The sequence below is a fragment of the Pseudogymnoascus verrucosus genome (genome assembly GCF_001662655.1).
Source record: "Pseudogymnoascus verrucosus strain UAMH 10579 unplaced genomic scaffold scaffold_38, whole genome shotgun sequence".
Lineage (NCBI taxonomy): Eukaryota > Fungi > Ascomycota > Leotiomycetes > Thelebolales > Thelebolaceae > Pseudogymnoascus > Pseudogymnoascus verrucosus.
The window spans coordinates 89,976-117,840 of NW_017263689.1; the positions used below are offsets into that span (position 1 = coordinate 89,976).

General features: G+C 48.2%; 10 protein-coding genes across 10 annotated transcripts in view; 4 read left to right on the plus strand and 6 right to left on the minus strand.

Moving 5' to 3' along the window:
* Window positions 1-11: 11 nt before the first annotated feature.
* VE01_07206 (uncharacterized protein) lies at window positions 12-1,810 on the minus strand. Its single transcript, XM_018276641.2, has 4 exons — window positions 1,575-1,810; window positions 1,041-1,523; window positions 582-980; window positions 12-530 (listed from the first exon to the last, which is right to left on the minus strand). Exons 2-4 carry the CDS (start codon window positions 1,264-1,266, stop codon window positions 148-150), a joined length of 1,008 nt encoding a protein of 335 aa, XP_018128213.1. The 5' UTR covers window positions 1,267-1,523; window positions 1,575-1,810; the 3' UTR covers window positions 12-147.
* A 133-nt stretch (window positions 1,811-1,943) lies between these two features.
* On the minus strand, window positions 1,944-4,251 carry VE01_07207 (uncharacterized protein). The gene is made up of 3 exons (XM_018276642.2): window positions 3,962-4,251; window positions 2,592-3,709; window positions 1,944-2,511 (listed from the first exon to the last, which is right to left on the minus strand). The coding sequence occupies exons 1-3, from the start codon at window positions 4,050-4,052 to the stop codon at window positions 2,125-2,127; spliced, it is 1,596 nt and encodes a 531-aa protein (XP_018128214.1). The 5' UTR covers window positions 4,053-4,251; the 3' UTR covers window positions 1,944-2,124.
* A 3,821-nt stretch (window positions 4,252-8,072) lies between these two features.
* LAC9_2 (lactose regulatory protein lac9 and GAL4-like protein) lies at window positions 8,073-10,733 on the plus strand. The gene is made up of 6 exons (XM_059463863.1): window positions 8,073-8,247; window positions 8,302-8,426; window positions 8,484-8,818; window positions 8,867-9,564; window positions 9,614-10,089; window positions 10,137-10,733. The coding sequence occupies exons 1-6, from the start codon at window positions 8,233-8,235 to the stop codon at window positions 10,465-10,467; spliced, it is 1,980 nt and encodes a 659-aa protein (XP_059319502.1). The 5' UTR covers window positions 8,073-8,232; the 3' UTR covers window positions 10,468-10,733.
* A 6-nt stretch (window positions 10,734-10,739) lies between these two features.
* On the plus strand, window positions 10,740-12,567 carry VE01_07209 (uncharacterized protein). The gene is made up of 3 exons (XM_018276644.2): window positions 10,740-10,963; window positions 11,014-11,316; window positions 11,368-12,567. The coding sequence occupies exons 1-3, from the start codon at window positions 10,884-10,886 to the stop codon at window positions 12,467-12,469; spliced, it is 1,485 nt and encodes a 494-aa protein (XP_018128222.1). The 5' UTR covers window positions 10,740-10,883; the 3' UTR covers window positions 12,470-12,567.
* Window positions 12,568-15,076: 2,509 nt separating this feature from the next.
* VE01_07210 (uncharacterized protein) lies at window positions 15,077-17,300 on the minus strand (the record flags this gene model as incomplete). Its single annotated transcript, XM_018276645.1, has 5 exons — window positions 15,077-15,367; window positions 15,562-16,291; window positions 16,344-16,465; window positions 16,520-16,821; window positions 16,961-17,300. The coding sequence occupies 5 exons, from the start codon at window positions 17,298-17,300 to the stop codon at window positions 15,077-15,079; spliced, it is 1,785 nt and encodes a 594-aa protein (XP_018128161.1).
* A 1,237-nt stretch (window positions 17,301-18,537) lies between these two features.
* VE01_07211 (uncharacterized protein) lies at window positions 18,538-20,026 on the plus strand (the record flags this gene model as incomplete). Its single annotated transcript, XM_018276646.1, has 6 exons — window positions 18,538-18,694; window positions 18,743-18,849; window positions 18,909-18,948; window positions 19,137-19,208; window positions 19,263-19,545; window positions 19,597-20,026. 6 exons carry the CDS (start codon window positions 18,538-18,540, stop codon window positions 20,024-20,026), a joined length of 1,089 nt encoding a protein of 362 aa, XP_018128160.1.
* A 212-nt stretch (window positions 20,027-20,238) lies between these two features.
* VE01_07212 (uncharacterized protein) lies at window positions 20,239-23,320 on the minus strand. Its single transcript, XM_018276647.2, has one exon. It carries the CDS (start codon window positions 23,151-23,153, stop codon window positions 20,688-20,690), a length of 2,466 nt encoding a protein of 821 aa, XP_018128163.1. The 5' UTR covers window positions 23,154-23,320; the 3' UTR covers window positions 20,239-20,687.
* A 1,177-nt stretch (window positions 23,321-24,497) lies between these two features.
* Window positions 24,498-25,876, minus strand: VE01_07213 (uncharacterized protein). Its single transcript, XM_059463864.1, has 4 exons — window positions 25,643-25,876; window positions 25,398-25,583; window positions 24,696-25,312; window positions 24,498-24,642 (listed from the first exon to the last, which is right to left on the minus strand). The coding sequence occupies exons 1-4, from the start codon at window positions 25,728-25,730 to the stop codon at window positions 24,631-24,633; spliced, it is 903 nt and encodes a 300-aa protein (XP_059319498.1). The 5' UTR covers window positions 25,731-25,876; the 3' UTR covers window positions 24,498-24,630.
* A 742-nt stretch (window positions 25,877-26,618) lies between these two features.
* Window positions 26,619-27,865, minus strand: part of VE01_07215 (uncharacterized protein) — a gene marked incomplete at its 5' end in the record, with an annotated part of 4,323 nt that continues 3,076 nt past the window's right edge. Inside the window, 2 exons of the mRNA XM_018276650.2 lie at window positions 26,619-27,306; window positions 27,371-27,857. Coding sequence (XP_018128156.1) covers window positions 27,639-27,857 — 219 coding nt within the window. The 3' untranslated portion in view covers window positions 26,619-27,306; window positions 27,371-27,638. The remainder of the gene's footprint in view (window positions 27,307-27,370; window positions 27,858-27,865) is intronic.
* Window positions 26,672-27,414, plus strand: VE01_07214 (uncharacterized protein). Its single transcript, XM_018276649.2, has 2 exons — window positions 26,672-26,849; window positions 26,927-27,414. The coding sequence occupies exons 1-2, from the start codon at window positions 26,816-26,818 to the stop codon at window positions 27,235-27,237; spliced, it is 345 nt and encodes a 114-aa protein (XP_018128157.1). The 5' UTR covers window positions 26,672-26,815; the 3' UTR covers window positions 27,238-27,414.

Consider the following 27,865-nt stretch of genomic DNA (forward strand, 5'->3'; position numbering starts at 1 on the left):
AGAATTTGTTCCCCAAATATTTGCGAGATGTTGCCATTGGTTTTGAGAGCCTATATGTAAGTGGAACTATCCCCTATATATTGTGACACCTAAATCCCAGCCTTTACTCAATCGATAATGCACCGCTTTAATGACAACCAAATCCTCTTAAGCAGACTCTGACTTGAGAGCCTTAATCTCAATATCCACGATCTCCTCCAAACTCTCCTTCAGCGATGGAGCCACAGGACTCCATCCCAGGGCCCGTAGCCTCTGCGCCCTACTCCGAGCGTTCCCGCCCCATAATATAGGCGCCCATGGATGCACCGCCGCTGCGTCTTGAACCGTTAACTGCTCTACCTCGGCCTCTACCTTGATCCCGCGCTCAGCGACCACGGCCGCAATATCGCGTCCGACCTGGGCCCATGAGTGCTCCCCAGCTTCGACAAAGTAGTAGCCTTCAGCACCCCAGGTTGCTGCCCCTCCAGCTGGCTTCAATGCTTCTTCGACGAGGAGGCCAAAGGCAGCGGAGAGATCGGAGATGTGAATGTCTGGGCTAAGTGTTAGTTCGTACTTTTTAGGTTTGGGGCGGGAAGGCTTACGGTCCCAGATGTTGTTACCAGCGCCGACAGCAAAAGGGCGGCCACGCCTAAGGGTTTGTTCAGCCAGGACAGGAACTTGAACGCTACGGTTGTTGATGGGCCCCTTTCCAATACCGTAGATAACGCAGGGCGCCACAATAGCCGTGGAGATGCCAAGCGTCTCACCCGATGCGATTACAGCGGCGTCGGTGTCGCGGTGGATATGTGTGCTGTCAAATGATGTGATCTCGAGGATGTCGGCAACGTCATGGTAGATCTTGGATGATGGGTTCCCAAACCCATTGGTGACATCATGGAGAATCCCGGTGCCGGAGATATGGATATAGCGACCTTTCTTTCCATGAGATAGACCCTCAATGAGCGCCTTGGCTGCCGGGGTATGGTCTGAAGATGCCAATTCTGAATATATGTAAGTTTTTGTGTCGTGAAAGACTGTAAGCCAGAGGATTCATGACATACGCAGAACTACGTCTGCCCTCTTGCCTTGCTCGACTAGAAGATCAAGGTTATCTAGGTCTCCAAGGATGGTCTCGACAGTCGGCCAAGTTGCCTTTATTATCTCGGCTTGCTTTTCGGTGCGGACGAGAGTAATAATTTGATATTCAGAGTGCTTCTTAATTAAGTCGGTGACAATGTGACCGCCAATGTAGCCCGAAACGCCTGTGACGAAAATGGTTGGAGACATTATGATATGGTTGTAACAATCGAGTCTTGATGTGATAAGTGCTGGGATTTGTATTCTCAAATCTCTGAGTGAGTTGGAATTTCAAAGAATAAAAAGAGAATATCAAATCGCCTTATATAGTTGAAGGGGTTCAAGCATATTCTCATTAAAAGACGATTCGTAAAAAGTCGTATGGACAGATGCTTTGTAATCACCGCGAAGAGTCCCAATGCATTTGACGTATTGAAATTCCCTTGGCGTTGATATTTAACAAGTATCTTGGTATAGCACATTAGCGGACGAAAGTTGGCCCGACGGTGTGAAGTTACCCCGTTTAAACTTGTCCTATGAAGAACCCAATATCTTAACTATATGACATTATAGCTAACCCCGATAAATTGATTGGATATAAAATGGCAGATTCTGCGATTGGCTGGTTTTACCAGGCAGGCTGGTAACGATATCGAAGCGCCAATTTGCATACTCGCCGTCGCCGAGGGTGCTAGTGCTGCCAATTCCTACTGCATGGGTCGAGTTTACTCATTTCAATACCACAGTTGCAGTTAGTCATATCACGACGGCTTCATTATACCCCGACAGATGGATGATAAGCACGGCTGTTTTTCTGACTCATAGAAGCGTTGGGGCTAGCAACAGCAAAAGCAACTGAGAGCATATCAGCGGCAATAGAGAGATGGTCAAAGAGAGATGAGAGTATTATATTCCTATGAACTTGTTTAACTATATTAACCCCAACCATGAATCTCCCTCCCAAAAATAAACGCTCCCTAAAATATAACAAAAGAGTGAGAGTATTAGATTGATAGCATCCTCAAAGAACCACATGTCCCAATTTTCTTCGTTCTTCCCCCCTTGTTCTTAGACCGAGCTATTAAACCTCACCACCATCCCTCCATTAGCCGTTCCCTGCATGTCCCCTGATTCCCCCATATCGCCCTCCCTATCAGGATACCTCGAGCCAAAAATCTCATCCATGCCCTTCGCCGTTAAGCCCTTTGTCTCCGGCAAAAACTTAGCCACTAGCGCCGCAGCTAGCAACGTACAAGCAGCAAAGAGGAAGAAGAAAACATTGCCTGAGTTATACGTTCCAGAACTCAGCAACACAGGCGTTAGCCGAGCGACAGCGTATTGCATAATCCATTGCACGGCTGTTGTTATCGACATAGATAGTTCTTTCAGTCGCGGCTGGTAGATCTCGCTGCTGTACACCCATGGTACGCCGTTCCAGGCGAGGGAGAAGGAAACCTGCGGTTGAGCGTTTGCATTTAGTAAGTTGGTAGATGGATGACAGAAAAGAAGGGAAGGAGACGGTAAAGATGACATACTGCGTAGAAGTACACGGCTGCCATAGCGAAATAGCCTGCTATAGACCCAGGTGCGGGTGATCCATGCGTAATGGTTAAGAAGGATCCAATGTAAACGAAGGCCAGCACAATTCCAGTGCTGGAAATAAGGAGAAGAAACTTTCTTCCGAATCTGTCGATGAAGAAGAAAAGGCCCACAAAGGTGCCTGTCGTCTTAGCAATGGCAAAGAAGCCGGAAAGTAAGAGCAGAAAGTTCACGGAGGTGAATCCTATCAGTCGAAAGATAGAGGGGGAGTAGAAATTTACACCGTTGATCCCAGAGGTGTTGGCGCCCACCATTAGCAGACATCCAATGATGAGGCGGTTGATATTTCCGCGCCAGAGAAGCTCGCGGAAGAGGTGAAGAGGGAGGATGGTGTTTATCGAGCGAAATTTTCCGCCAGAAGGTTGCTGAGGAAGAGAGGATGCAACGAGTTCAATCTCTTCCGTGATGTATCGATGTTCGGCTGGCAGACCCCGAATAGAACTCAGGATTATTCTCGCTTTACCAATTTTCCCTCGTTGAATTAGAAATAATGGGGATTCTGGTAGTATGAAAATCACAGCGAGTATCAGTAAGCCAGCGGGGATGACTTGCATCGCAATCGGGATCTGCCACTGGCGATCCGTTCCGGGGTCAACTCCTACGCCGACGAAGTAGTTCGCAAAGAACCCACAGAGAGACGAGAGCTGGTTGTTGATCTCATATAATCCAACAAGCGAGCCGCGGATTGCGGGAGGTGAGAGTTCGGAGATGTACATGGGCACGACGACCGTAATGCAGCCAAGCCCAATTCCACCTATAAAGCGGCCTGCGTACATGTAAGGAAGGCGGCCGGAGGCAAAAACTTGCAGGAGACAGCCAAAGGCGAAGAGACCCGATCCAATAGCCAGAGAGGGGAGGCGGCCAGAAAGGCGGACGAGGGGAAATATTAGCAGCGAGCCGACAAGGGCGCCGAGTTGGAGAAGGGAGACGATTGTGGATGTTATGGTTGCGTATTCGGGGGTTGAGGGAGCTGGCAGAGAAAATGCGGCGTGGAAGGAGGGGAGAATGATCGTGCCGCCTATCACCCCATTGTTGTAGCCAAACATCCAGGAGCCTATTGAACTGTGAGACTTTGTGGGGTAAAGAGGGATTGGGGTCTAGGGCAGAGAAGTAGAGGGATGAATAGATGGCCACTTGGCTAATTCAGTAAACATTAATGAGAGTGGCTCTCGTGGTTAATCCATGTCTTGTGTATTGATTCCTTGGGATAAGTAGAGAAAGGTTTCGCCAAGTATATCATTGTATGGATGCTTCTGGTAGTAAGAATTGAAACGTCTTGTAAAACAAAATAGCACGAGGAACACACCCATTGTAGCACATAGCGCGAGTATATAAATGCGTAGATTATACACCTCCTTCGGCGTAGGCCGATCCTCCTCTGCTCGTCCAAAACCCATGATTTCAATATGCAAAATGGACGTATAATCTTGCACGACTCTTCTTTTTGAGGATCTAGTCTTTTTCTTCTATGAAACTCAACAAATTTACAAGATGCGTCTGACTCGAAACACAGCTAAAAGGAGATTGATTCACAATTGTTTCCATTGGAAAGCCTAGCAGGATCATAGCAACAACGATAATATCAATGAATGAGACAAAAACAATAATAGTAATAGACAACAACAGCAGATCCAGGCCTTTCTATACATGCCAATTATCAGAAAGGTTCATGTCAAAGCATCCGGTATCGTCGTGAAATGCCCCACAGATTTCGCTGTTCCGCCGTTTCTGTCTCCGTATACGGACGCGATGTGGGCACCATCCGGACTTATGTGCTCCGGGGTGTATCATACAATCCTCCCACTCCACCACCCTCTCCAGCCAAATTTCAAGCTTTCATCTTCAACACCATCTAAAATCAAGGCAAAAGAATCGTATACCCTGTCTTTTGCCCTGTAAACAACCATGTATCTCGATCTTTACAGAACTTTTCTTATATATTCTGTAATAGCGCATCTTATGTCTTATGACTGTTAGCCACTAAATACGCTATAACATACGCTACAAGCACTAACTGGGCCGCTATCCGTTATCTCGTCCATAAACCAGACTATACGGTAACACTTTGACCGCCACAGGTGCTCTGCGTGCGGTCCTGTGCTAATTAGGCAGGAGTTGCAAAGAGCCTAGACAGAGTTGCTTGGCAGGAAGTTGGATTGACTGTGTTCATCCTCATTTTCCATGTCGAAATAGTACTTCGGGGTAAGGTTAGAGACGGCCGGATAATTATTGAGCCCCGTGTGTGCAGTGGGATCAGGATGATGGTGGGGGCTGCACTTCCCCACGCCAATCGCATCACGCATCTAATGAAGCATCTGCCATGGTGCTTCATAGGTCGGAATTGTTGGTTATAATGATGGCTCTTCGCTGTTCGTATCGCCTTGCCCTATAAATATCTCGAATACCTCACTGATGATATATCGAAGAAGCTGCGTGTCGCTATTCTGTGGGTTTCCCTTTAGATAGGTGAGAATGAGCATGCATTGTTGGAGGGGCTGCAATTTTCCTGGGAATAGCCAGTGGTATGGGGAAAAGGCCAGTAATCGTGCGAGGTGTAGATAATTTCTCAAGATCTGGCAGCAAAGAGACATTTCGCTGTACACTTTGTTAATAGAGGGCTGGGAGGTATTTATAGGGATTCGCAGATTAAAATTGTACTTGCTCCAGATCACCGAAGTCTGGTGATTGGAGGTTTGGGTTAGAAACTGCCGATTGAAGAATATTAACACGTGGTACTTCTCAAGCCGAGACTGATATCATGGAATGCCTGCGGTATTTTGGTGGTATATAACTCCTCGTTGCTACTGTGCGACAAGCACTTCCTGAAGTAAGCGTGGCTAGCACTTCAAGGTATATAATATGTATGATACCAAACTCGTCGTGCAATCTCACCCTCCACTTCACCATAGGCCATGGTTATCACCTCTTCGCTGTGTAATTCAAGGGATTTTGCTGCTTGCACGCCTCCGAGATAAAATCCGGCGCCATGAGAATCTCGTCCACCTCTGAATCGCACTCACGAGCCAAAATGGAAGCTATGGGGCTATTTAAAGTTGGAAGCTTGGTAAACTTGCATAATGAGAGAGATTGGCCCAGTTTTGTCCGTAGGCGTAAGAGCAAGGCCGGAGTGTGGCGCACATGGATCGAGGCCCTCGCTAACAAAGATGATGAAGCAGCTACAGCTCCGCAGAAAAGCACCGACCAAAGCAAACACAGGAAGGAAGCATCTTCCAATTGTTATTCGGCCAAGTTTAAAGCTCATCGTCATTGTATCGAACCCAAAACGAGTCGTACTCTGCTTGCAGGGTAGGACCGTGGACCAAAGGCAGCAGTGGACGAACGCCGAGCAGGAAAGATTGGATTAAAACATCGCATAGCTTTTTGGAAGGCAGGCTTTGTATACCCCCAGGTTCTCTCTGGGAGTTTAGTTATTCTTTGTAGCCTCCAATTGGAGGTGTAGACTCTGACAATTCCGTAGCACATCAAGCCAGTGGCATCACTGACCGAAAATTCAATGGGCGAATCTTCGAGACGAGTATTAAACTCAGCCTTATCTGATGAGAACCTAGCTGGTCGAACTCCTATCGATGCGCGCATTCCCAGGCACAAAGTTAGGAGTGTTAGAAACATAAATGTAGAGGAACAGGCAACATTGCTGCTGTTTCAACCAACTTATCGTTGTGGTGGGGGCTAGAATCCTGGTATTTGTTGCAAAACAGCAGTTGCGTCCGTAGATATATACTGGGATAGACCTTCTAGCTAGCCCTTGCCTTTACTTCGGTCGCATTGTTTTGTTGATGATAATAAGGAAAGTTTAGTTAATGTTCTTGCAAAACTAGAGTAGCAGGACAGGGGATCAGAGAACCCATCCTATTTGAGTCGAAGCTGTGGGTCGTTCCCCAGATTGATCAGCACCCGGCCGAGACACACGGACGCTAAATTTAGCGCCTTTTTTCTCGCCCCGGGGGTAGAATCACCCCACTTTGATCGCGCTTTAGCTTGCCCTGGGACACGATACATACGACTTGATTGCAATAACTGTGCATATGCGACGACCCGCGATCTCTAGTTCAAGCATATATGATAATTCCATAATAACTACCCACTTCTTTCCCTTATTTTCCGACTGGCTTGCTTGTTAACGGGTGGGCTCACGGATTCATGTCACCTATTCCCCAGCCGTCGAGTCTTCCAATGGGGTTACATATCTCATTGTCCAGTCATGCTCCAGCTATCAAATCCATCAGCAGGGATACAAATCCCATATACCCCATTTACTTACTTCCGCCGCTCCATTATGACCAACTTAGTAGATCAACCCCCCTCTGCGCCCTATATCTTCACCCAGTTCTCTCTCCCAGTGTATATATTTCCGCTTGTTAATCAAAAGCCATCATATTCAAAGATGGGTCAACCTCAGATCCCTCCTACATTGAAAGCCTCCACCACCATCATCGCCGTTCGCTCCTAGACTAAGGGCCAAGAGGCTATAGCCGCTCTCAGGGCCAACCCCGAGGTCAAGGAAGACAACCCCGATGCCACGATCCGAGCCTTTGAGCTTGATCTCGACGACTATGAGTCAGGATTGGCGTTTGCCCGAAAAGTAAAGGCCGAGGTCAAGGAGCTGGACGTCCTCCTGTGCAATGGGACGTTGCTAATATCCATCGGCAGTAAATTGCTACACTCACTTCCTCATAGTCCTTGAGCTCCTGCCACTTCTTCAAGCTACTGCCGCTATTCGAGGTGCTCCATCGCGCCTCACGATCGTCGGTTCTATCAGCCAGACCATGCACACATTGACGAAGAACGCCGTTATCGACTCGGAGACGGTGTTTGACCACTTTGATAATCAGATGACCTACAGCGGCCTCACGCGCTATTGTGATAGTAAATTAGTCGTCGATACCTTCGTCCGTACCTTGTCTAGCCATGTCTCATCTTCCGAGGTCATTATCAACAATCCTTGCCCTGGGTCCGTCTCTACTGGTTTTGACAAGCACCTGCCTGCCTGGCTGAAGCCGCTCATATTTGTGTACCGGATGACATCTTTAGGAAAGTTTAATTCAATCAGACTATATTATCCAAGCTTATAATTAATTTCTATGCTGGGGAATATAAAAATTACAATTCATATAAAAACGCTAGCCCCGCTTATCCTCATTATAACGGAACCTAATTAACAATTGCCTATTTCTATCATTAACGTCGTTAACCTAATTGTATTATTCCCGACGGTTGCCCATTTAATTCAATAATCTTGCTCGTCGTAAGTAAGCTACAATCGAAAAAGGTATCGTGATTGTCGATAAATTTCGTCTTGGAAGTTTGTCGGGCAACATCACCCCATTGGGTTAGTTTATGAAGGCCTAGACCAGTCGATCAAGAGTGCGCCTAGTTTGTAGTGTTCACCTCCACAACCCCTCCGTGTTCCCGCCTCCAACGTCAGATAGTTGCGGTGAGTCGTCGATATCCTCACGACTCTATCGCTTCCAAGTCAAATGTACTGCTTGTCTAAGGCAGAAGATTGAACGCGGTTGAAACGCGCTTAATCGAGTTGAGCAGGCCAACGTTGCCACCATGAATCAATATGCTGTACCCAAAAGCTTCTCCAGTACGTTAGATGGAAATCGCTAAGTGTTTTCATAGTGCGAAGAGTGTCGGAGCAAAAAATATCGATGCTCCAAAAATAGACCTTCTTGCTCTTACTGTGCGAGACATAATAAGTTATGTGTCTATTCGAGCAAGGTGATTAGAAGCCCCTTAACACGCGAGTAGGTGGTCTTCATGTCAGTTCTCGTCCATCGTGACATGGTGATTAACTCCAACAGATACGTGACATCGCTGGAGAATCGAGTGCAACAACTTGAAGCCCTGCTCGCAAGGCTCCTTCCCGATGGCGATGTGGAATCCGCCCTTTCCCAAGTCCCATCCCCATCCTCTCCAGACTTCAACACGTGGGTCACAGTTGAACCCCGGCGGCCTAAAGTGGAAACCACAGATTCGCTACCAGATGAGAAAGAGATACCTTCCGAAGGACCTCCAGATGATCTTCCTATTTTATCTAATGGTTTCGAATGGTCCGAGCAAGATGACGATCCTACTAACTACATTGCAGATGGTATGGCAGCCCTATCTGTGGATCCACAGGGCGCTGGATATCTAGGTTGGTTCTCTCAACTCTTTAAGGGTTTGGTTAACTGATATTTAATAGGTTCCGCGGCTAACGTATCGTTACTTCGCTCTTTGCAAAGAAGTGGCTGGTGCGTAGTGTCTTCACGGGCAAGCTTAAGTGAGCTCTCTGGGAATCCAAGTTCCCTCTTGAATACATGGAGCATTCTACTACAGCCATCGAACCATCGCCAATTAAGGGCAACGCTCATTGACGCATACTTCTACCATTATCACCCTGCGTATCCTATTGTCCACGAAGCGACGTTTCGCGCTCAGTACAACGAAATACTGCCAAAACCCAGCTGTAGTAGTTGGGAATTACTACACAACACCATTCTCTGCATAGGAGCCTGGTGCCTAGGACATGATGTATCAGGGATTAAAGATCTTTTCGGGCTGGGTTCTCAAGGATTTAAGTTTGCGGCCAGCTTCTCATCAGGGAACCTCATTATGGTGCAAGCTTTAATGCTGTGGAGCAACTATAATCAGCGTCAAAATAAGCCAAACACAAGCTGGAACTATCAGGGGTTAGCAGTTAGAATGGCACTTAGTTTGGGATTACACAAGGAATTTCCAGCTTGGAATATAAGTCTTTTAGACAGAGAAATCAGGAGAAGGGTCTGGTGGTTTTTGTATATCGTCGACAGTGGGGCATCAATGACTTTTGGCCGCCCAGTGCTACTCCCGGAGGCAGGTGGGAGCATGGACATTGAATTGTTTCTCAATGTCCACGATGATGTGAGTATATCGAGTCTGTACGATTTGAACATGTTCTAATGATTGCTAGTGTCTGACAGCGGCTACCACCGAGATTCCGGAGGATGCAAATGAACCCACGCTGTATTCAAGTCTTCTCATGCAATCAAAGTTCCACCTCATGGCCAATCCACTTTACGCACGAAGAATCGGAAACCCAGACCTGGGAGTAGCCGAGGTCATGACCATGAACTCGAGAATCAGCTCGTGGATGTTGACCTTACCTTACTATTACCAGGAGAACGCCAACCTGCCCAACTTGACTGAATCATTGGCGCTCTCACGCTACCGGTTCTTCTGGCGTATACGGAACTTCAGGATGCTACTACTGTGGCCGATTCTTATCCACTACACAGAGAAGACTCACAATATCCCGAACGCGAGGGATAACGAGATAAATGAGACGGCCCGACAGTTGTGCTTGAGTTACGCCCATGACACGATCGCATCGATCGATGAGTATCTTCTATCTAATATATCAGGAGCTTTTGGAGACTGGTACGCTCTGTAAGTATTCGTGAACTAGAAGCCAGATGTTGGACTGACTTTCTCAGGTACTACTTGATACAGTCCAGCCTCATTCCCATCATCGCTATGTTGACAGTCCCAGAATCGCCAGATGCAGTAGTATGGACAGCGGATATAGAGACGACAAAGCGACTCCTTGGCTCTGTGGTAACACATCAAGAGCTTGCTCGCAAATTCCTAGACATAGTGAATCGCTTTTGGCCATCGATAGATGCTGTGGCACCAGGAGAATTTATGGATGGGCAGCAGAGCGAGCTTTTAAATCAGATTTATACCCAATTCACGATGGACAGTAGCGAACCTCAATTTCTGTGGCAAGGAATGTATGAGTCGGGGAATTGGGCTGCTACTCCATAATATAGAGTTTGCCATAATGTCATATAGTTAAGATGTAGGTCGTGACAGAGAATTACGCTGCATTGTGCTCCGGCTTGTATCGGAGTGCTCGCGCCCGGATGGCCCCAGTAGGAAGGATTTAAATCTACCACACCTGACGAAGTACTGCTGGGATGGTGACCAATTTTACGTTGTGAAAGTCGATAGAATTCCTTAGTACGTGCATGTCCGGAGTGCTGTTCTCCGGTTGTTAGCATCAGTAAGTTTTTTCGGTTGAAATTCCAACTAATGAAATAGCTCCACCAGCATCCCGCTATATTCCCTATATATGGCTCGATCTCAAAATCAAACAAATCCTTTCAAGAAGAACCATCACGTCTACCTCAAGAATTACTTATAATTTGCCCTTCGAAGCATAAGTCTACATATAATTTGCTATGAATTTCGGCGCAATCAACACCCCACCGAAATATGTCATCGCTTCGATCCTGGCCTCATTTGGGGCCATTGTTTTTGGGTACAATTAAATTCCTAGCTCATGATGCTTCTAGTGCTAATCTTAGATAGATATGACACTGGAATTATAGGTCCAGTGACAGTAATGACTCAGTTTGCAGACAGTTTTGGCGATTTCTCGGAGACTGCGCATGGTGCCATAGTTTCGGCAATTCTGATTCCCGCTGCCCTTACAGCCCTCTTTGGTGGTCATCTCGCTGATTCTTTGGGGCGCGTGAAGGCCATTGCGCTAGGAGCTGCAATATTTGGCGTCGGGGCAGCGCTTGAAGCTGGAGCTGCACACATTGCAATGTTCGTCGTTGGACGCGGCCTTGCTGGGGTGGGAGAAGGGTTTTTCTTGAGTACTATATCAGTGTAAGTTTACCTAATATTCCCAGGACAGTGTCAGCTTTCTAACGTTACCAGCTATGTCACTGAAATCAGTCCTCCACGTATTCGTGGCCTCATAGGCGGTATTCCACAATTTTTTATCTCCTTCGGCCTCTGCGCAGGCTACTTCGTGTGTTACGGCAGCGCCAACATCCTCTCATCCCTCTCTTGGCGCCTCCCTTTTGCCATCCAGTCTCTTGTCGCATTCATTTTCCTCGTCATCACATTCAGCCTTCCAGAATCTCCCCGCTGGCTCACGTCCATGGGTCGCAAGCAAGACGCAGCGGCGAACTGGGAGAAACTCGAGGTCTTGGCTGAAGATCGCGAGGCAATCGTTGAAGACACAGAGTTGACTCTCCATCACACAATCTCTCGCCCGGCCTCTGTCGTTGTCAAGAGCAAAATCAATACGCTCTTCGCTGTTTTTTCCCCAACGGCTTGGAGGCGCACAACACTTGGTATTTTCCTCAACGCCGCCCAGCAGCTGTCCGGCATCGACGGCGTGCTCTACTACGCGCCTACCCTCTTTCTTAATGCAGGACTCTCATCGTCCAGCGCCTCCTTCCTAGCTTCTGGTGTCTCGGCACTTCTAATTTTCGTTACCACCATTCCCGCTTTCCTGCTCGCAGATCACTGGAATCGCAGGACAAATATCTTAACTGGAGGTAGCATTCAAGCTATGTGTATGATTATCATCGGTGCGCTCTATGCGTCTGGTCAAGTCTCACCCGGCAGCGCCGGTGCTTGGACCGTGATCGTGCTTATCTACGTCTTCACCATCGGTTTCTCCGGGACCTGGGCAGTCGTCATTCGCGTCGTTACCTCGGAGGTTCAACCAGCAGCTACGAGAGCAGCTGCAACTAGCTTGGCTCAGGCAACAAATTGGTTTGTAAATTTTATCGTTGCTCTTACCACCCCTTTATTCCTAGCTCGGAGTGCTGGTGGCGTATATTTTATGTTTGGGTTCAGTAGCGTCATTGCGGTCGTGGTTTGCATGTTGTGGATGCCAGAGACAAGGGGTAGGAACCTTGAGGATATCGAGGGGAATTTTAATGGAAAGAAGAGGGGAACTGAGGGTCAGCTGCCTATAAATGAGAAAAGGCAAGGACGTGGTATGGGCGAGACAGTTGGTACCTAATTTTAGTAGTTCTTAAGGGGCCGACAGTTGGAGGACGAGTGATTATTCCATTAACGATGCTACTTAGTACAGATAACTATATAATACATATGAAGACCATATTGCCAAGTTATCTGAACTGCTTTTCTGCTCAGGGATAAATCGACGATGAAAACTTACCCTTCAACTGATAATTTTGAGATCTGTCCAGAAACCGCTTCTGTCACACCAACTTATATACGATGATTATAATTACTTTTGAGTAGCATAGAAGTAAATAAGTTGTAGTAATAATAACTATGTTTCATTGTGTGCTAGATAGTACTTCTAAAAGTTGCTTTTTACCTGTTAATTTACACGATTGAGCGTGGATATTAAGTACCCTGGAAATAAGTAACTTTACACGGAAACTACACTAAAAAGGGTTGGTGGCTTACGGGCCAGGTTGGTGGCTGAGCGGGAACACATATAGCGGGAAGCTTAAAATTAAACTTAACTTTAACACCTTCAGCTGGTACTAAGTATGTCTTGTTGAGCGCTTTCCAGACCCGCACTTGTTATTGCGAAAATAAAAATGCTATAACTTGCTCTCATTGTAGTATGACTGTATCATTGCATTATGACTTGTCAATACCAGACTAGTATCTGTAGAAAATCTAGCTAGCAAATACAACAGCTCATAATGTAACGATACATGATAACCACCCTATCATAAATCATGCCCATGAGTGAGCGATATTCTTAGCCCGTTACGCAGAGCTTATCCATCATTTCTTAGCAACTGTATACGCTGCACTGAGTTGCACTGCAACAGACTTTGCCTCCGTCGCTGCAAGCGGTGCACCAAGTCTGACGCGCATCGAGACCTGCAGGGGCTGCGTCGGTAGCTGGGCCTGGAGTTGGTGCGGCGAATGCAACGGCAACTAGGGCTGCGAGGACAAATGTTGTAAACTGCATATTTGTGATGGAGAAGCGACTCTTTCTAAACTTTGATAAGTATTAAGTAGAGATGCGTGTAAGTTTACAACTTACGGTGTTAGGTAAGGTGGTAGTTAATATGGTGTGTAAGGAATCTTTGTGTTTTTTGTTCGAGGTGTTGATCAATTGAGATATTGAAAAGTTAGAAAAATCGATGGCCTTTTATACCTCGATTCGCTCGTACTCCTCCGGAGTTAAGTAGAGAAAGTAAGCTTTACTTGTTGTCGCGGGGAAATGGAAAGGGACGTTATTCGTAGCCAGATGATCCGTCCTTCTCGACCAATACTTCTCCAGAATATTACACTCGACTTGAATTTACCACAAATAATAATTGGATCCTGATTAAATCCTTCGAGTTTCCTTGCAAAGGAATGCGGGGTTACCTTTTAACCGGATCCTTCTCTCACTCGCTAACCTATAATGTAAAAGACAACCATGCTGTTGCTGCACTATAAATACTAAACTTACAACCTTCGTCGTACAATAGTCCGAACTTTGATAACCGGTGTTACTATACGTATTGGCAGTTCCTACGATAAGCCCTCTTCTCTCTGTGGCTCCTCCTATGTAGCTGTAGCTCCTATCTTTTTACGTTTTGGGATGAGGTACAGCACCTTGGTGTAGGCGTAATCCATGAACATATCTATGGTACTCCAGATTCTAACAACATACAAAGACGCCCATTTGCCTCCTTCTCAGTAACCCACCGGAGGTTATGCAACCCCAGTAAGCCACATCTTCTGGTGCCTACCCCGCTCCATATCCATCCTAGTCTCCCCATAACTGTTCCGACACAACACCTGCGTGATGGAGACAGGGGTTGGGGGGGTTCAAGAAGAGGTTAATGGGGGGAGAGGAGGGGGTGGCAGAGTTGTTACAACCATACTGTCGCAAAATGAGGGGTGACTCCATTGAACTTGATGTCGCCCTAATTGATGTCTTTCTCGTCTGCCATTCTCAACTTGGAGTCTCGGATTATTAGGAAGAAATGATGGTGTCTGAGATGCAATTTATATGAGAAGATACAGTAAATATTTGACATTGAGTTGATAGTTTTAGAGGATGATTATGAGAAAACTCCTGTTCTCCCTGTTGTTTTGTCTTTGCTTCAATCCCTCATCTGGCGGACTTGCCAAATCATGAAAGAACGATGCCAGCTGTCCCATCACCCACTATTGATAAGCAGGATAAAGAAGTGCGGACTGAGATGTAGCGAACACGTATAAGTGTCCAACCATACCACATGATAAAATGCTGGGTGTCAGTTCTTCGGAGCTTAGAGTATCTGTTTCTGAGGCTGGCTGACAGTGGGGCACTCAACCAAAACGCCAGAGGATTAGATAAGACCTAAATATAGACAAAAGACAGGGCGACCTGGAAGCTAGACAATTTATGGATTGAGGGACATGCAGTCGACGCCCCATTTTCGGTTTCGCGGGGTAATTCCAACGGAGTATACTAGACCAATGAGATCGCTCTCAATCTTATATTAACTTCAAGCTTGTACAGTTAATATCGAAGCTTAAAACTCAGCTGTTACGAAACTCAATAGTTTAATTGATCGCCTATTGCATCATTACATTGTGGCTCAAAGTCTAACGGTAAATAAAACACAGGCATTGCTCCATAGTAAATCCACAGATTACCTACCTAGAGATTTTCTAACGACTCGAATTCAAAGCTTAGAGTATTTGCAAAGACGCGTTTATTCTTGATCTGACCGAGATTTGTTACGAGGTATCGGCAGTCTGTAGAGAATTTTAGAGGGGAGGCAAGCTTGGAGGTCTTGATTTCCTGCCATGTTCGGAACTTAAGATGACTACTGAAAGTGTTGCCCGGCAATCTTGAGGCTTTAAAGGATTCGGCAATGTCCCACAGCTTAATGGTCTCATCCCTAGACCCTGAGACGATCTGCTTGCCGTCTGACAAGAAGGCTATAGCCTAGATCGAGTCTAAGTAGCTTCTAAGCGTGGCTCACGAGTCTTCCACTTGGGGGAGCTTTCCCAACCGCATGGAAAGCTTGTGATAACACGCCTATCTTTCCCACAGGCCATTGTTCTGGTAACAGCTATTCGCCAACCGAAGATAAAACATGAATAAGATTACTATTGCAAGATGTGATATCGAAAGCCAACCTTCGTGTACAATTCCATCGCCAAATCCAAACAGGGCTTCTCAATCCACATAAAATTTCGAAGCTGCTTCTCCATTTCGAGAAACGAGCGGATATCCAACGCCTCAAACAAGTCACACAGCAGCCCCAGAAGCCATGATTCCACCTCCGCAAACGCCGGGTCACTCACGCCCGAGTTATCGATGGCGGATAGCTGGCTGAGTGCTTTCGGTATTTCGTACACCACATACGACATCATGAATGTCATCCAGAGCATGAAATCGGCGCCCCGCCGCCACATAGGATTAGACCGTGCTACCGACAGCGAATCCCTCAAACGCTCCAGCAGATACTTGCTTCCAAGTATGTCACTTCCCGACGGATGTAGCACTTTGGTCAGATAAACCATGAGCGCTAGAGCCAGGCATTCCTCGATCTGTGTGTAGCTCCGGCGCGCCGAAGGGCATCTATGGTCTGAGCTCAAGATGAGTAAGCGGACATCCAGTTCTTTGTCGTTGATCCGTTTTATTAATTCGGTGGGGATACCTGCTCCCTTTGGGAAGTGATTGATGGTTTTGGTGAAGTAGCACATGTCGTTGAGGATGGCGCCTACGTAGAAGCTGAGCACGGACATTTCGAAATATGATAAGAAGCCTGGAGTAAGATGGTCAACGGCGGTCAGTCTTTGGCAGCTGCCTGTGTGCATAAAGTTTGGCATTGTGCCACTGTAAAAAGTTGAGGTTCGGTCATTCCTATCTGATGGCTTAGACTCGCCTTACAAGTTGTTAGAAGTATGCAACGAACCATAATACAAGTTGCTGGAGAAGGCCTTCCAGTCCAAGCGTTTCCACCCCACCTCTCATCTTCACCATGTCCCCGATTGCTTTCGTGTGGCTCTTCGCTCCATTTAAATTACCAGTGTGGAACTATATTCACATATGGTCAGGAAACCTATCCAAATATTGACACCCATAACTTACCTCATCGGATGCTAAAAACAGCACTTTCGCAACCGTTGCATCGGTAACACTATCGCCTTCGTCTTCAATTGCCTTCGCAACTGATCGAATGCAGGCGCCCTTATATCTCAGCGCCTGGGACGCGTAGACGCCCTCGTGGGTCTGGTTTGCGAGACTGCGACATGCGGCGAGGAAGAGCCCGTTCATCATACCTGGGTCGGTGATGGTATATGAGACCCAATGGGAGTACATACGTCCAGTGTGTGTGTTGCTCCCCAGTGGCGAAAAGTGGGATGAGGGATTAGGAATAAGGAACTGGACATCTGAGTGACATTTCAGCTCGTGCACTGCAGACCAAAAATACTAAGACGGCGGTCGCCTCATTGATTTGACAGAAATAGGAGATCAATAAAAAAAAATGTGCCAGTTTGTGGGGACAATAGATATGAAATAAACCCTTACAGTGGTCGATTAAGGCATGCTCAAATGCCGTGCAATGAACGGCATAAGTCCTAAACGGGTCAATGCGTCCGCTGCCCAGCAAAGTAACCGGTCCCGGGGTTGACACTTCATCAACCTCTTCCTGTGAGGTTTTTGACTTCTGATACTCTACAATACGTGCCCGTCTGATCTTTGAGTGGGCTGCTCGAGCCGCATGTGCACGGATAAGCCTCTTGGTATCAGGTTTCCTGAGTGATTCCGGGCCTGCGCTGTTGACAAACTGCAACTGTGTCTGCAATTCTTGTCGCATTGGCGATGTCACAGCTGTTGGAAGGTCAGCAGCCGACAAGCTCATGTTCATATTTGCTCGCGTGTAGAACTCACTCTTACTTGTCATGCCAACTCCAGAAAAGCACGCCTTTGCAACTATAGGCGCGCTGTTCCTAGCCGATAACCGAAAAGGGTCGTTTGTCATTCTGTAAGTAATGTAATATAGCGATGGGCATTTGTAAGGATGGGTTGATTATTGAAGACAGCACTGATATTAGAGATGGGGCTACAGCAGGATGGTATTAACATGATGATGGAAATGGGAATTTATCTCTTTCGGGTGTTGGAAATTAAAAATATATAACGGTTAAAGTACAGATCACCGAATAACTCTATCATGTGACGAAATGATCGATCTACACGGAGTTGTTTTGGAGGGGTTTCGATGTTTCGTCGGCTTCTGGATAAAGTGAGTGTTTAGAACACGGTCAAGGGGATAAAGCGGGGAAGGAGGGATGGCGGGCAGCATATTAAGTACTCTATGGAGCGCATTTACCCCGCAGCTACCTACAATAGTCCCTGATTACTAATAAAAATGTGCAGTACAGTTATACAATACATACAGCATTGGGACTTGAGCTTGTATTAACATTGTGCGGAGCACGTTTGAGACGGTGAATTATCACCGTTGAGTAGGATTTAACTTCCATGCTGTAAAATACCAACAAATATACGCCACATAATGTTAACCGCTCCTTTAGATAGCGCCTTGAACAGTATCCCGACAATCGCGGCAATCTAAACTGCCCACCATCGTCCCTGGAGCAAGCTACGTCTCTGAACTCCGGTGGAGCGATTGTGTGCAACGCCACATGTACAGAAGATTGCTACGGGTCTGATATGGGGTGGCCAGAATCTCCATTTTTGCAAGGGTGATGAGTATTCGTGTCACGCCTCGGATTAAAATGTTGATTTTGGTCCAGAGGCGGTCCAGAGACGAGACAATGCTGTGCAATCCAGAGCGGCTGATGTGTGAGACAAAGCTGTGCAGTCCAGAGGCAGTTGATGCGTGAGACAACACTGTGCAACTTCCCAGAGCCATTGGTCAATAACGACTTCTCTTCGCTTTTTGACCCGAATGTCGCAGTAGCAGCACCACTGATGTATATTAGCGGTTACTCCTTGCATTTGGTGGGTCTGGGTTGACTTACCTGCACGATGAAAATATGCTCTGGGCTTACCCCCGCAAGGGGTATAAAAGATGGCCGCCATTTTTCATTGTCTCTGGGATCTAGTAATAAAAAATTGGGGTCATATTTTGCCTCATGATGAATTCTGAAAAGGAGACCGAGAGCGCACAGTCCTCGGCAGATATAGACACGCCTCCGAGCCCCATAGATATACGGCCCGATGGTGGTCTCGAAGCTTGGATGGTTGTAGCTGGTGCATGGGGCGCATGCTTCTGCAGTTGGGGGTGGATTAATAGTTGGTTTTTCTATTCCAGGCCAAAATCCGAGACTAATCATGAAAAAGGCGTGGGGGTCTTCCAAGAGTACTACGGAAAAAATATCCTCAAGGAGTACACACCTGGCACAGTATCCTGGATTTTATGTTTGGAAGCCTTCTTCCTATTGGCCCTAGTGAGTGATCGAATTGCCTTCATTGATAAAATAGGAGTTAATCATCAACTATCATGTAGGCACCAGTTATTGGGAAGCTGTTTGACAGATATGGGCCTCGTTGGTTGTTGCTAGTTGGTACTTTTCTACATGTATTTGGGTTGCTTATGGCATCCATATCAACAAAATACTACCAACTATTGTTGTCCCAAGGAGTATGCAGTGCAATTGGGGCAAGCCTCGTTTTACTACCGTGTTAGATTCCGCTTCCGTCCCAAGCTATCAAATTTTACTGACATATAGTTCAGCGCTCAACTGCGTCGTAGGCTACTTTGACACGCGCCGCTCTACTGCCTTCGGAATCGTGGCCACCGGATCAAGTACAGGCGGGGTGGTTTTACCGATCATGGTAAGTCGGTTGATTGATAACATAGGCTTTCCATGGGCGATGCGAGCAACGGCACTACTTCTCCTGGTGGTGCTCACGATGACCAACTTGACGGTAAAATCAAGGATCCCTCTAAACCCGAGTCCATTTTCGGTCAAGGAGTACATTCTCCCCTTCAAAAGAACCGCCTTCTTGCTCACGTCTTTCGGTAATATTTTATTTGCGTTCGGATCGTTTGTTCCCATGACATACTTGGTTGTTCAGGCAGTTTCTATGGGGATGGATAGACGTCTTGCACAGTACTTAGTTGCAATTATCAATGGGTCTAGGTAAGTTACTTATCACTGAGCAAGAACCTACGTTTTAACTTACGACTGCAGTACGGCTGGCCGCCTCGGAGCCGGAGTTCTCGCTGACGTATACGGACCATTTAATGCATGGATTGCCGTCACGTACGCTGCCGGTATCTTGATTCTCTCACTTTGGATACCCACAACGAATGACGCATCCATCATTGCCTTTGCCTCCCTCTTCGGAATCTGCTTTGGAGCATACGTAGCCATCCAACCTGCGCTAGTAGCACAGATAACCCCCATCGCAGACATAGGCATTTGCACCGGGCTATATTTTTCTCTCTCGGCCTTCTCACAACTAGTGAGTGGCCCGATTGCCGGACACACTCTCGAAACGTCAGGCGGCTCGTATCTTGAGATGAAGATTATGGCTGGCTTTCTTTGTCTGGCAGGTGCCACTTTTGTGCTCGGAGCTAAGCTTTATGCGACAGGCTACAAGCTGATGGCGAAGTTCTAGCCCCCTCTTATTTGTATGACTCGGAGAAAAGGGGGATGAGGGGGAATTCACGTGCTCGAAGACGTTGGGCGGTCTACTTGAGCATTGTACAAATTGGACGGGTCTAGAACAGATTTAAGGAGGTAGCACTTCCATTGCACGCAAATTTTCAGCTACCATCTCACGCGGGGTAGTCGGACAATATATGGTTGCACCCGTGGTTGGAATTGATCACGACATTCCGTATCCATTTGCGTCCATGACAGTGGGACAACAGGCAATATTCATATTTGGCTATACTATGCGGCAATTATGTGGATGGAGATTCAGAGCCCATCATAGATTATACCAAGGGCTGCCGTTGAATGCGAGTACGGCCTGTAGTGTCACAGTGACGAATGTTGTACCACTTAGATATATGCATGTGCATATAAATGAAGGACGAAGTTCACTTAATTTGTCGCGATGCAGGTTGTTTCTGAAGGCCAGTGTTGTCACATTCCAGAGTGCTTCACATGAGATGCACTTATTGTGCTCCCCCGAGAATCCTCGCATTCCCATACATGCATGATCGACAGGGCCTCTCCCCAACTTCTGATCCCGAAAAAGGTTATTATATAATTATTTATGCTTTATTAATATCCTCCTATGCAATATCGCTTTATATCAACCACGACTCCACTCAACTCCCCGAGTCCGGCCAATCTCTCCGTGGAGACGCCTGATCAGGCGACATTGTCCGTGGCCATGGCGCCGCTTCTTCGTCTTCGGGGGCTATGTACGATGGGACGGGTTTCCGCCTTGGTCTCGACGCAGTGCTCATATCCGTGTCTCTGCGCGTCAATGGCCCCATGCTCTGGTCCGTGTCTCTACGTGTCAATGGCCCCATGCTCTGATCCGTGTCTCTCCTGACAAGGGTCTGCATACTTTGATCCGATTCCCTTCTCGTATCAAAGTACCCAAAGCTTTGGTCCGTGTCTCTCCGCGCATACCCTGAACGCCTCTCTAGAGCAGCCTCGGGTAGCGGAACCTGATGCGGTGAAATCAGCGGAGACGGTGAAGACGGACCAGATTCCCCCCGTTGGAACCCAGGCCGCTGCATTGCACTCTGCGGTATGGCAGGCGGGGAAGTTGGGTCATATGCCACCGACATCCGAGAGCCTGACATTCGCGATGTTGTGGCGGGCCCATCATAGAGATCCTCCTCAGACGCCTCCATCCCACCAGTCAGTGTCAAACCGGACGTTCTGTCTTGATGCAACCTCTGTAATTTCGACATCTCCGTTCCCAACGCGGGCGTATCGGGCGCATTATTCACGCTTTCGTATGCTCCCCTCATTTTTTGCACGTTCTCGTACTCATCCCTCTTTCTCAGCGCTTTCGTCCGTACTCTGTCCAGAGCAACATGTCGATGCGTCTCATTCTCACCCTTGTTTTTCTTATCCCGACGGTCATTGTGGCACATGCGGCACGGACATATAGGCTTCCCGCCCGGGTTCTTCGTCACCTCCGCATCCCATACGAGCTGGAGATCGGCTCCACGCATCTGAGATTGGTACACTGTGTCCTTCCACCACGCAGAAAAGAGTCGCATGTTCGTCCCGCCCGTCCAGATCGCGCACTTGGTGCTGTTCCAGCCGTGGACGAATGGGCTGCCGAGTTCTCCAAAGAAATCCTTGATCTTTTTACGGACGCTCAGGTCTTTGTCCGTTTCGACGATGGATTGGCGTTCAGATTTGGCATATTTGACGACCCGCCAGCCTGCACGGAACAGGACAACTAGGGCCTCCAGCCAGGCCCCATTGTACCGGTCGATCACGGCGGCGAAGATGACGAGTATGGCGCCAACCCAGGCTCCCCATGCCCCTATAGCATCGCTGTGTTCGCTGGGTGGTATTGTCTGTATTAAAATCTCACTTGCTATGACGCTAGCTATAAAAACGATGGGGCATATGACACTGAGGAATATAGCCGAAACGTAGAACATCGCTGCTATAGCTTTGGCGATGTGGTAGCGTATTTTCTTCCGCGTGGTTTCTTCCGTGTTTTTATCCTCTCTGCCATATTGTTTAAGCAGTTCCTCCTCACGCTTGCCCTCGAATAGGACCTTGATCCACAGTCTGAGGTCAGCATTGCAGACGCGGAAAATCGCATTTCGGACCTCGCTTTGGCTGTAGTAACTTTCCAGAACGCCGATAGCCCCATTAATAGTTATGAATGCAAGCGCAAACAAAATAGTGTAGAAGAGATTGTTAAAGGCTTTGGTTGAGGCGGCTTTATCAGCTTTTGTTATAAAGTATGGTACCATGTTTTCGCCCCGACGCATGGGAGCGATGGGGCTCAGTGTGCCGCAAAAGTCGATGCAGTTACATCTGTTGTAGTATTCAAGCGCTAGAAAATTGTCGGTTTGGGGTACGATGCAGTCCGGAGTTCCCTCGCACAGGGCAAATGATGGCAGGGTGTTCACCACCATTCTTCCCCCGCTGGTGAGACCGAACCCCCGCATCATGACGCCTAGGCACGTCGCTAACGCAACAAATATCAGGGCCCCCCAGCAGACAATAACTGCTTGAGCATGGTGCTTGCGCACCGTGTTCGACCACATTAGAATGGGCGTGAGCATGATACCCGACGCAGTAAGGATGGGGAAAATTCCAAAAAGGTCCAGGTCCATGTATTCCTTCGTGGACTCGGGGTCCCAGCCCCCTGGATCTCTGAAGCGAAATAATCCAACGAGGGTGAAGAGGTGTACTGCCGACACGGCCGCATAAGTCATGGCTGTGCCGAGTGCGGCGACGGAGATCCAAACATGTCGGCGGAAGACGAGCGAGAAGACAATTAGGACGTAGAAGAGGGCGCGCGAGAGCGTATTGTATTGCCCACTGATTGGGTACACGCAATCGATATTCATCTGAATGCGACTTGAGTCGAATATAGATTCCGTAATCGCAAAGGCACTGTTCAAGATGCGGAGGGAGGAGACCTGAAATATGAGACCAACATAGTCGTCATCGTAGAGTCTTAGGCTGACGCCTTGGTCGTCATCGTTCCCGGGGTAAGGGGTAAAGTTTCCGTTAAGCTGAGGATGGAGTGGCCCAGTTCGCCATCCAATCCGGTACAAGAACGTTTCGTTCATAGGGGTAGTCATTGTTGCGGCCACGAGGAGTGCGAGCAAACGAGCCCATAAAGCTCACAGGAGATAGATGCTTATAAGCTTAATCATACCCCAACCAATCTCTAGATATATTCACCAACAAAACAGCCAAGGTCGTCCTCAGCGATCCATGCACACCGGTCGATAAGGACTGGATGCATGCTTCTATTTACATACTTCTGTAATGAGGGTCGAGAGGGGGTTGTAGCTTCAACGCTAGGCGGCACTGCCCGTATGCCAAAATTAGCCGTCTCAGCTGTCAGCGCTAGCCCTATACTGGCTCCCGAAGGATTTTTAGGATGCAGTGCGGCTGGGGAACTGTCCACTAACAATCTATCATTTCTTGGCCGGGCCACGCCTTCAGGACCACACCTATCAACTCTAAACAATATTGTCAGAATTTAGGGATTCGAGATGGTGGGATTCGCGTGGCTGGCCAGGCCTGCGCCGATATATCCGCTCGATGACACCCTGATGGAGGCTGAAATTGGCCAGCTCTTGCGCCAAATCGCGCACGAACGCGAAATCGTGATTGCGATACAGTCGCGTTCAAATAGAGCCGCCTTCGTTGCATTACTCGTTCTTCCTTCAGTCCTCCACCTACCCCCCAGTCCTGGTCACTTCAGCTCCCATGCCAAGCTTATCTTCCCCTCCCACAGAGCGTCGTGCAGACACGGATCTTGTCTTCCCCCTTGTTGCCGGGGCGCACAATGAACCCCTCACATGGTCACACTAACGCAAGGCTCGGCAGGTTGTCTTTGCTGTGTCACAGCTCGATCCTTCTCTCGCGCTAGCTAGGCACTGGGATCTGGTCTGTGATCGTGATTTGCTCGGCGCGTTGGCATTGGGCTGCAGCTGTGCGTCACATATGGTGTATGATCGCACATTGTGGGGGCTGTATGTGAGGCTGTTGACAGGGAATCTTGCGCAAAAGTTTCCCAAATAATTGGAAGGATCTATTCATGTGTTTTGTGCATATCCGCGGAGGAAGCTAGTTTGCGAAGAGTCCTCCTAAATGGGCAAGGCCCTTTTCCTGTGGGCAGAAACTTCCCAAAAAGCTAGGGTCTACCCTTGTATTCGCAAGGAAGGAGCGGCTCCCGCGGAAGCTGCTCAATTTAGCCGTTCCGATGGTTCCTGCCTGTAATTTGTGATTACTATACTTACTAGGCGCGGAAAATCGGAGTTATCTTGACTGTCGCATTCGGAGCTGCTCGTAGCTGCGCATTTAGAGCATATTTCCAACTACATCGGCCTTTCAATTACATCAGCCATTAGTCACGAGTGCAGGAAACTTGAGAGTGATCACAAATTTAACTGTTTATTATAAGCAGCTATAGCATCGCTAGGTATACAGCCATTAAATTGTGAAGACAGAGCAGCTAGAAACTCAACCCTCTACTCCAGCCACCAAATTACACTCCTGTCACACGGTAGAACCGATCAACAGAGCATCGCACCAAAAGGAAGAGAATCAGTTACTGATCTGTGGCACTAATTAGCTCCAGACTCAATCACCACACTTCAGATCAAACATACCTCAATAATCGCCGGCCCCGCAGCCGTCGTATCATCCGAAACGGTGTCCTTGCAACTGGTCAACACCGCGTAAGACTGTCCACTAAATCCCATCGGAATCGTGACCTCGAAACCACCTGCGACCGGGGTCGCTTCGACAAATGTTGGGCCTGTGACCGAGATGAACGCCGCATACACGGTCGCAACGCCCTGGGCAGCCTTGAGGGTGTAGCCCGGCGTCAGCAGCTTGACTTTGCTGCCTGCCTTCACAGTACCGGCAGCGGGATCAAGCTGGAGAGCTGGGAAGGCTTTGACGGGCAACTTGGCGTTCGTCGTGGGGCAGCTGGTGATGAAGCCTGCGGCCAGGGTGTACACCTCATCAAGGGTGAGGGGCGTATCGAAGGGTGCTGCGAAGGGGGTCTGCTTGAGCCCAGCACGGATGTAGGAGGAGTGCCTCGCTTCGACGGTGAGGATCGAACCAGCGGCCGTGAGGTAGGCCTTGCTCATGATGTCGGCTGCGGCGCCGAGGTAGGCGGAAACTCCGACGCCTTCAAGGACTGAGGCGGTGGCGATGAAGGTCTTTACGTCGGTGAGGGGGAAGTTGTAGGTGCATGCGTCGACGGGCTTGGCTCCGGCGGCTGGGATGGTTAGTATGCGAAGCTTCTGGAGAAATATGGACGGAATAGGGGGGGTTGGAAGGGAGAGTAAGAATGGGAAACTAACCGGTCAACCCTGAGGTAAGGAACTTGACATGTTCTGTCTCGTCACTTGATACTTTCTGGATGTTGGCGTAGAAGGTCGCATCGAACCCGGCGGCGGCAAACTGGGCTTCGGTGAATTTTGCGAGACCTTGGCGGTAAAAGTTATCCTCGAGGTGCTCGAGAGTGAGGGCGTACTGGAGGATGTCGGCTGGTAAGGAGTTAGGAGTTGTTGCCAATTGCTATGGGTTGAGTAGGTGTTCAGCTTACCATCTGTTGGGCCGGCTCTCTTCGCGAGAGGGGATGAGGAAACGATGCCTGCAGCCGCGAGGGCGATGATGGATTGGGAGAACTTCATGATGAGGTAGGAGAATACAGCAATGTGTATGTAGTAGTTGTTATTGCGGTATGGGATTGATAGAATAGAGAATGTGGCGCCAGGTACGGTTTATAACCAGTGAGTGAGAATGACGAGCTGATTAATGCCCATACTGTACTCCTATGATATCCTATTCTACTATGGCAAACATCTCTTCCGTGCCAATCTCTCATAACAACACTCACATCACTCGCGGCCCAATCCCCATCCGATGGGATGACAGCTGGTTTCAATTGACGATCATCTACCTACCCATGTCTATTTCCCCGGGAACAAACCATCCCATCTCAGTAGCACCAAAACAAGGCACCGACCTCCAATTCGCCACTTCCATAACAAGCTTATCTGTTTCAAGAAACGGATTTCCCTATTAGACGAAGTATACTGGCATCTTGGACTTCCGAATACGTTAGCTCCGTCCCAAAGTGATAAGATCGCCCTCTCGGATCTTGCTTGGCCCGGCTTAAACAACACTAAATGCGGGAGTAACCGCGCTAGGTACGAAAATGGTCTTAGTAAACTGTCATATCGACGCTTGCCTTACCTTTAACTCCGAACCGGGGGTTTGGGGATGGGGGTATTGGATGAATTGGGAAGGAATGTTTGCAGAGGTCGCTGGTCAAATTAGAGACGTTTGTATATCATAATGGAGGCAAGATCTCCATCCGGATGTTTCAATCGCCGAAACAACTTTCGTCAGTATATTGAATGTTTGTATCACAAATTAAATTGGTAAGCTCTCACTTTTACTATATGCCGAATGTGACGACGAGGAAGGCAGTGCACGGGTACTATTATTTCCGAGACGCCCATCTGCAAGGTACGAGGTATCCAGGAACCAAGGCAGAACTTGTGATAGAACCAAGACGGGAAATTTGATTAATAGCGCCAACTGATGGGCAAGCAGATCCAAAGACGTAGTACAGTATAAGGCACGAGCCCTCCCGTCTCCCGCATAAATCATAAACCACACGCAACATATTCCTCACGCGTCTTCAATCCCACTGCATCATCAAACCCCTAAACACCAAGCAACCAACCAGCCAAATCAACAAACCGCAGCCATGAAACTCGTCATCCTCGCCGCCCTTCTCTCCGGTATTTCCCCTCCCAAAACCCAATCCTCATAACCCCCTCTCCAAACATAACATAAACCCGCTAACCCACCCCAACAGCCCTCCAACTCACCGCCCTCGCCGACTCAACAATAACATGCTCCACCTGCCCATCATCCACCCCCGCAGCCCCAGACATCGTGACGCGCACTGATGCCCCAGTGACGCCCTGCTCGGCGGCTGTGCTGACTGCTGTGTCTGATTCTTCGACTGGGGGAGCGGGCGGGAGTGGTGGAGGTACGGGAGGAGGAGCGAATGCGACCGGGACTGGGGGTGCGCAGCCGACGCCGAGCCCTAATGTTGGGGGGAGGGTGATGGGGAGTGCGGGGGGGGCCGTGGTGTTGGGTGTTGTTGTTGCGTTTGTGTTGTGAGATGGCGAGTGACGGGAAATAGGAGTGAGGTGGTGAGAGTGCTGAATACAGAGTGGATGGGTGTGATATCTGGTAGGAGGGTTAATTAATGGCTTGTTGAGAAAGGGGCTTCGTGTGTAGGGGTGTAATATACCATTAAATTCCATCCATAGCGTAGCAATACGCAGACTCCATGCTGTCCATATAGGCTCTGTTGGGTTTTCGTTGAGAGCTGTCGTAACGCTGCACTATTTCGTTTTTTCGTCTGCAACTCCGTCCCAAAGTTTCCTCGTAGTGTCCTATTTGCGATTTCATGCTCTTTCGACGACAGAATGCCATACGAAACCATATCGTAGAACCAGTGCCCCTTGCACCTTTATTTTCTCAGACCCGAATTCGAAATCATACCACAGTTGACAAGATTATGTTGGAACTATGTTTTGTTGCTCGCTGCGTTCCCGGAATTCTAGTAGATCTGCAAGGTTCTTTGTATACATTATTGTATGCTCGTGCTCCCTGCCAAGGACCTTCTCTGCAAGCTGAGCTGATTGTCGGTACATCAACTCAGCCTCATCGTACTTGCCCTGTTCTTGTAGGACGACTCCAAGGCTGTTCATGCTTTTTAGTGTATCAGGATGCTCCTTGCCAA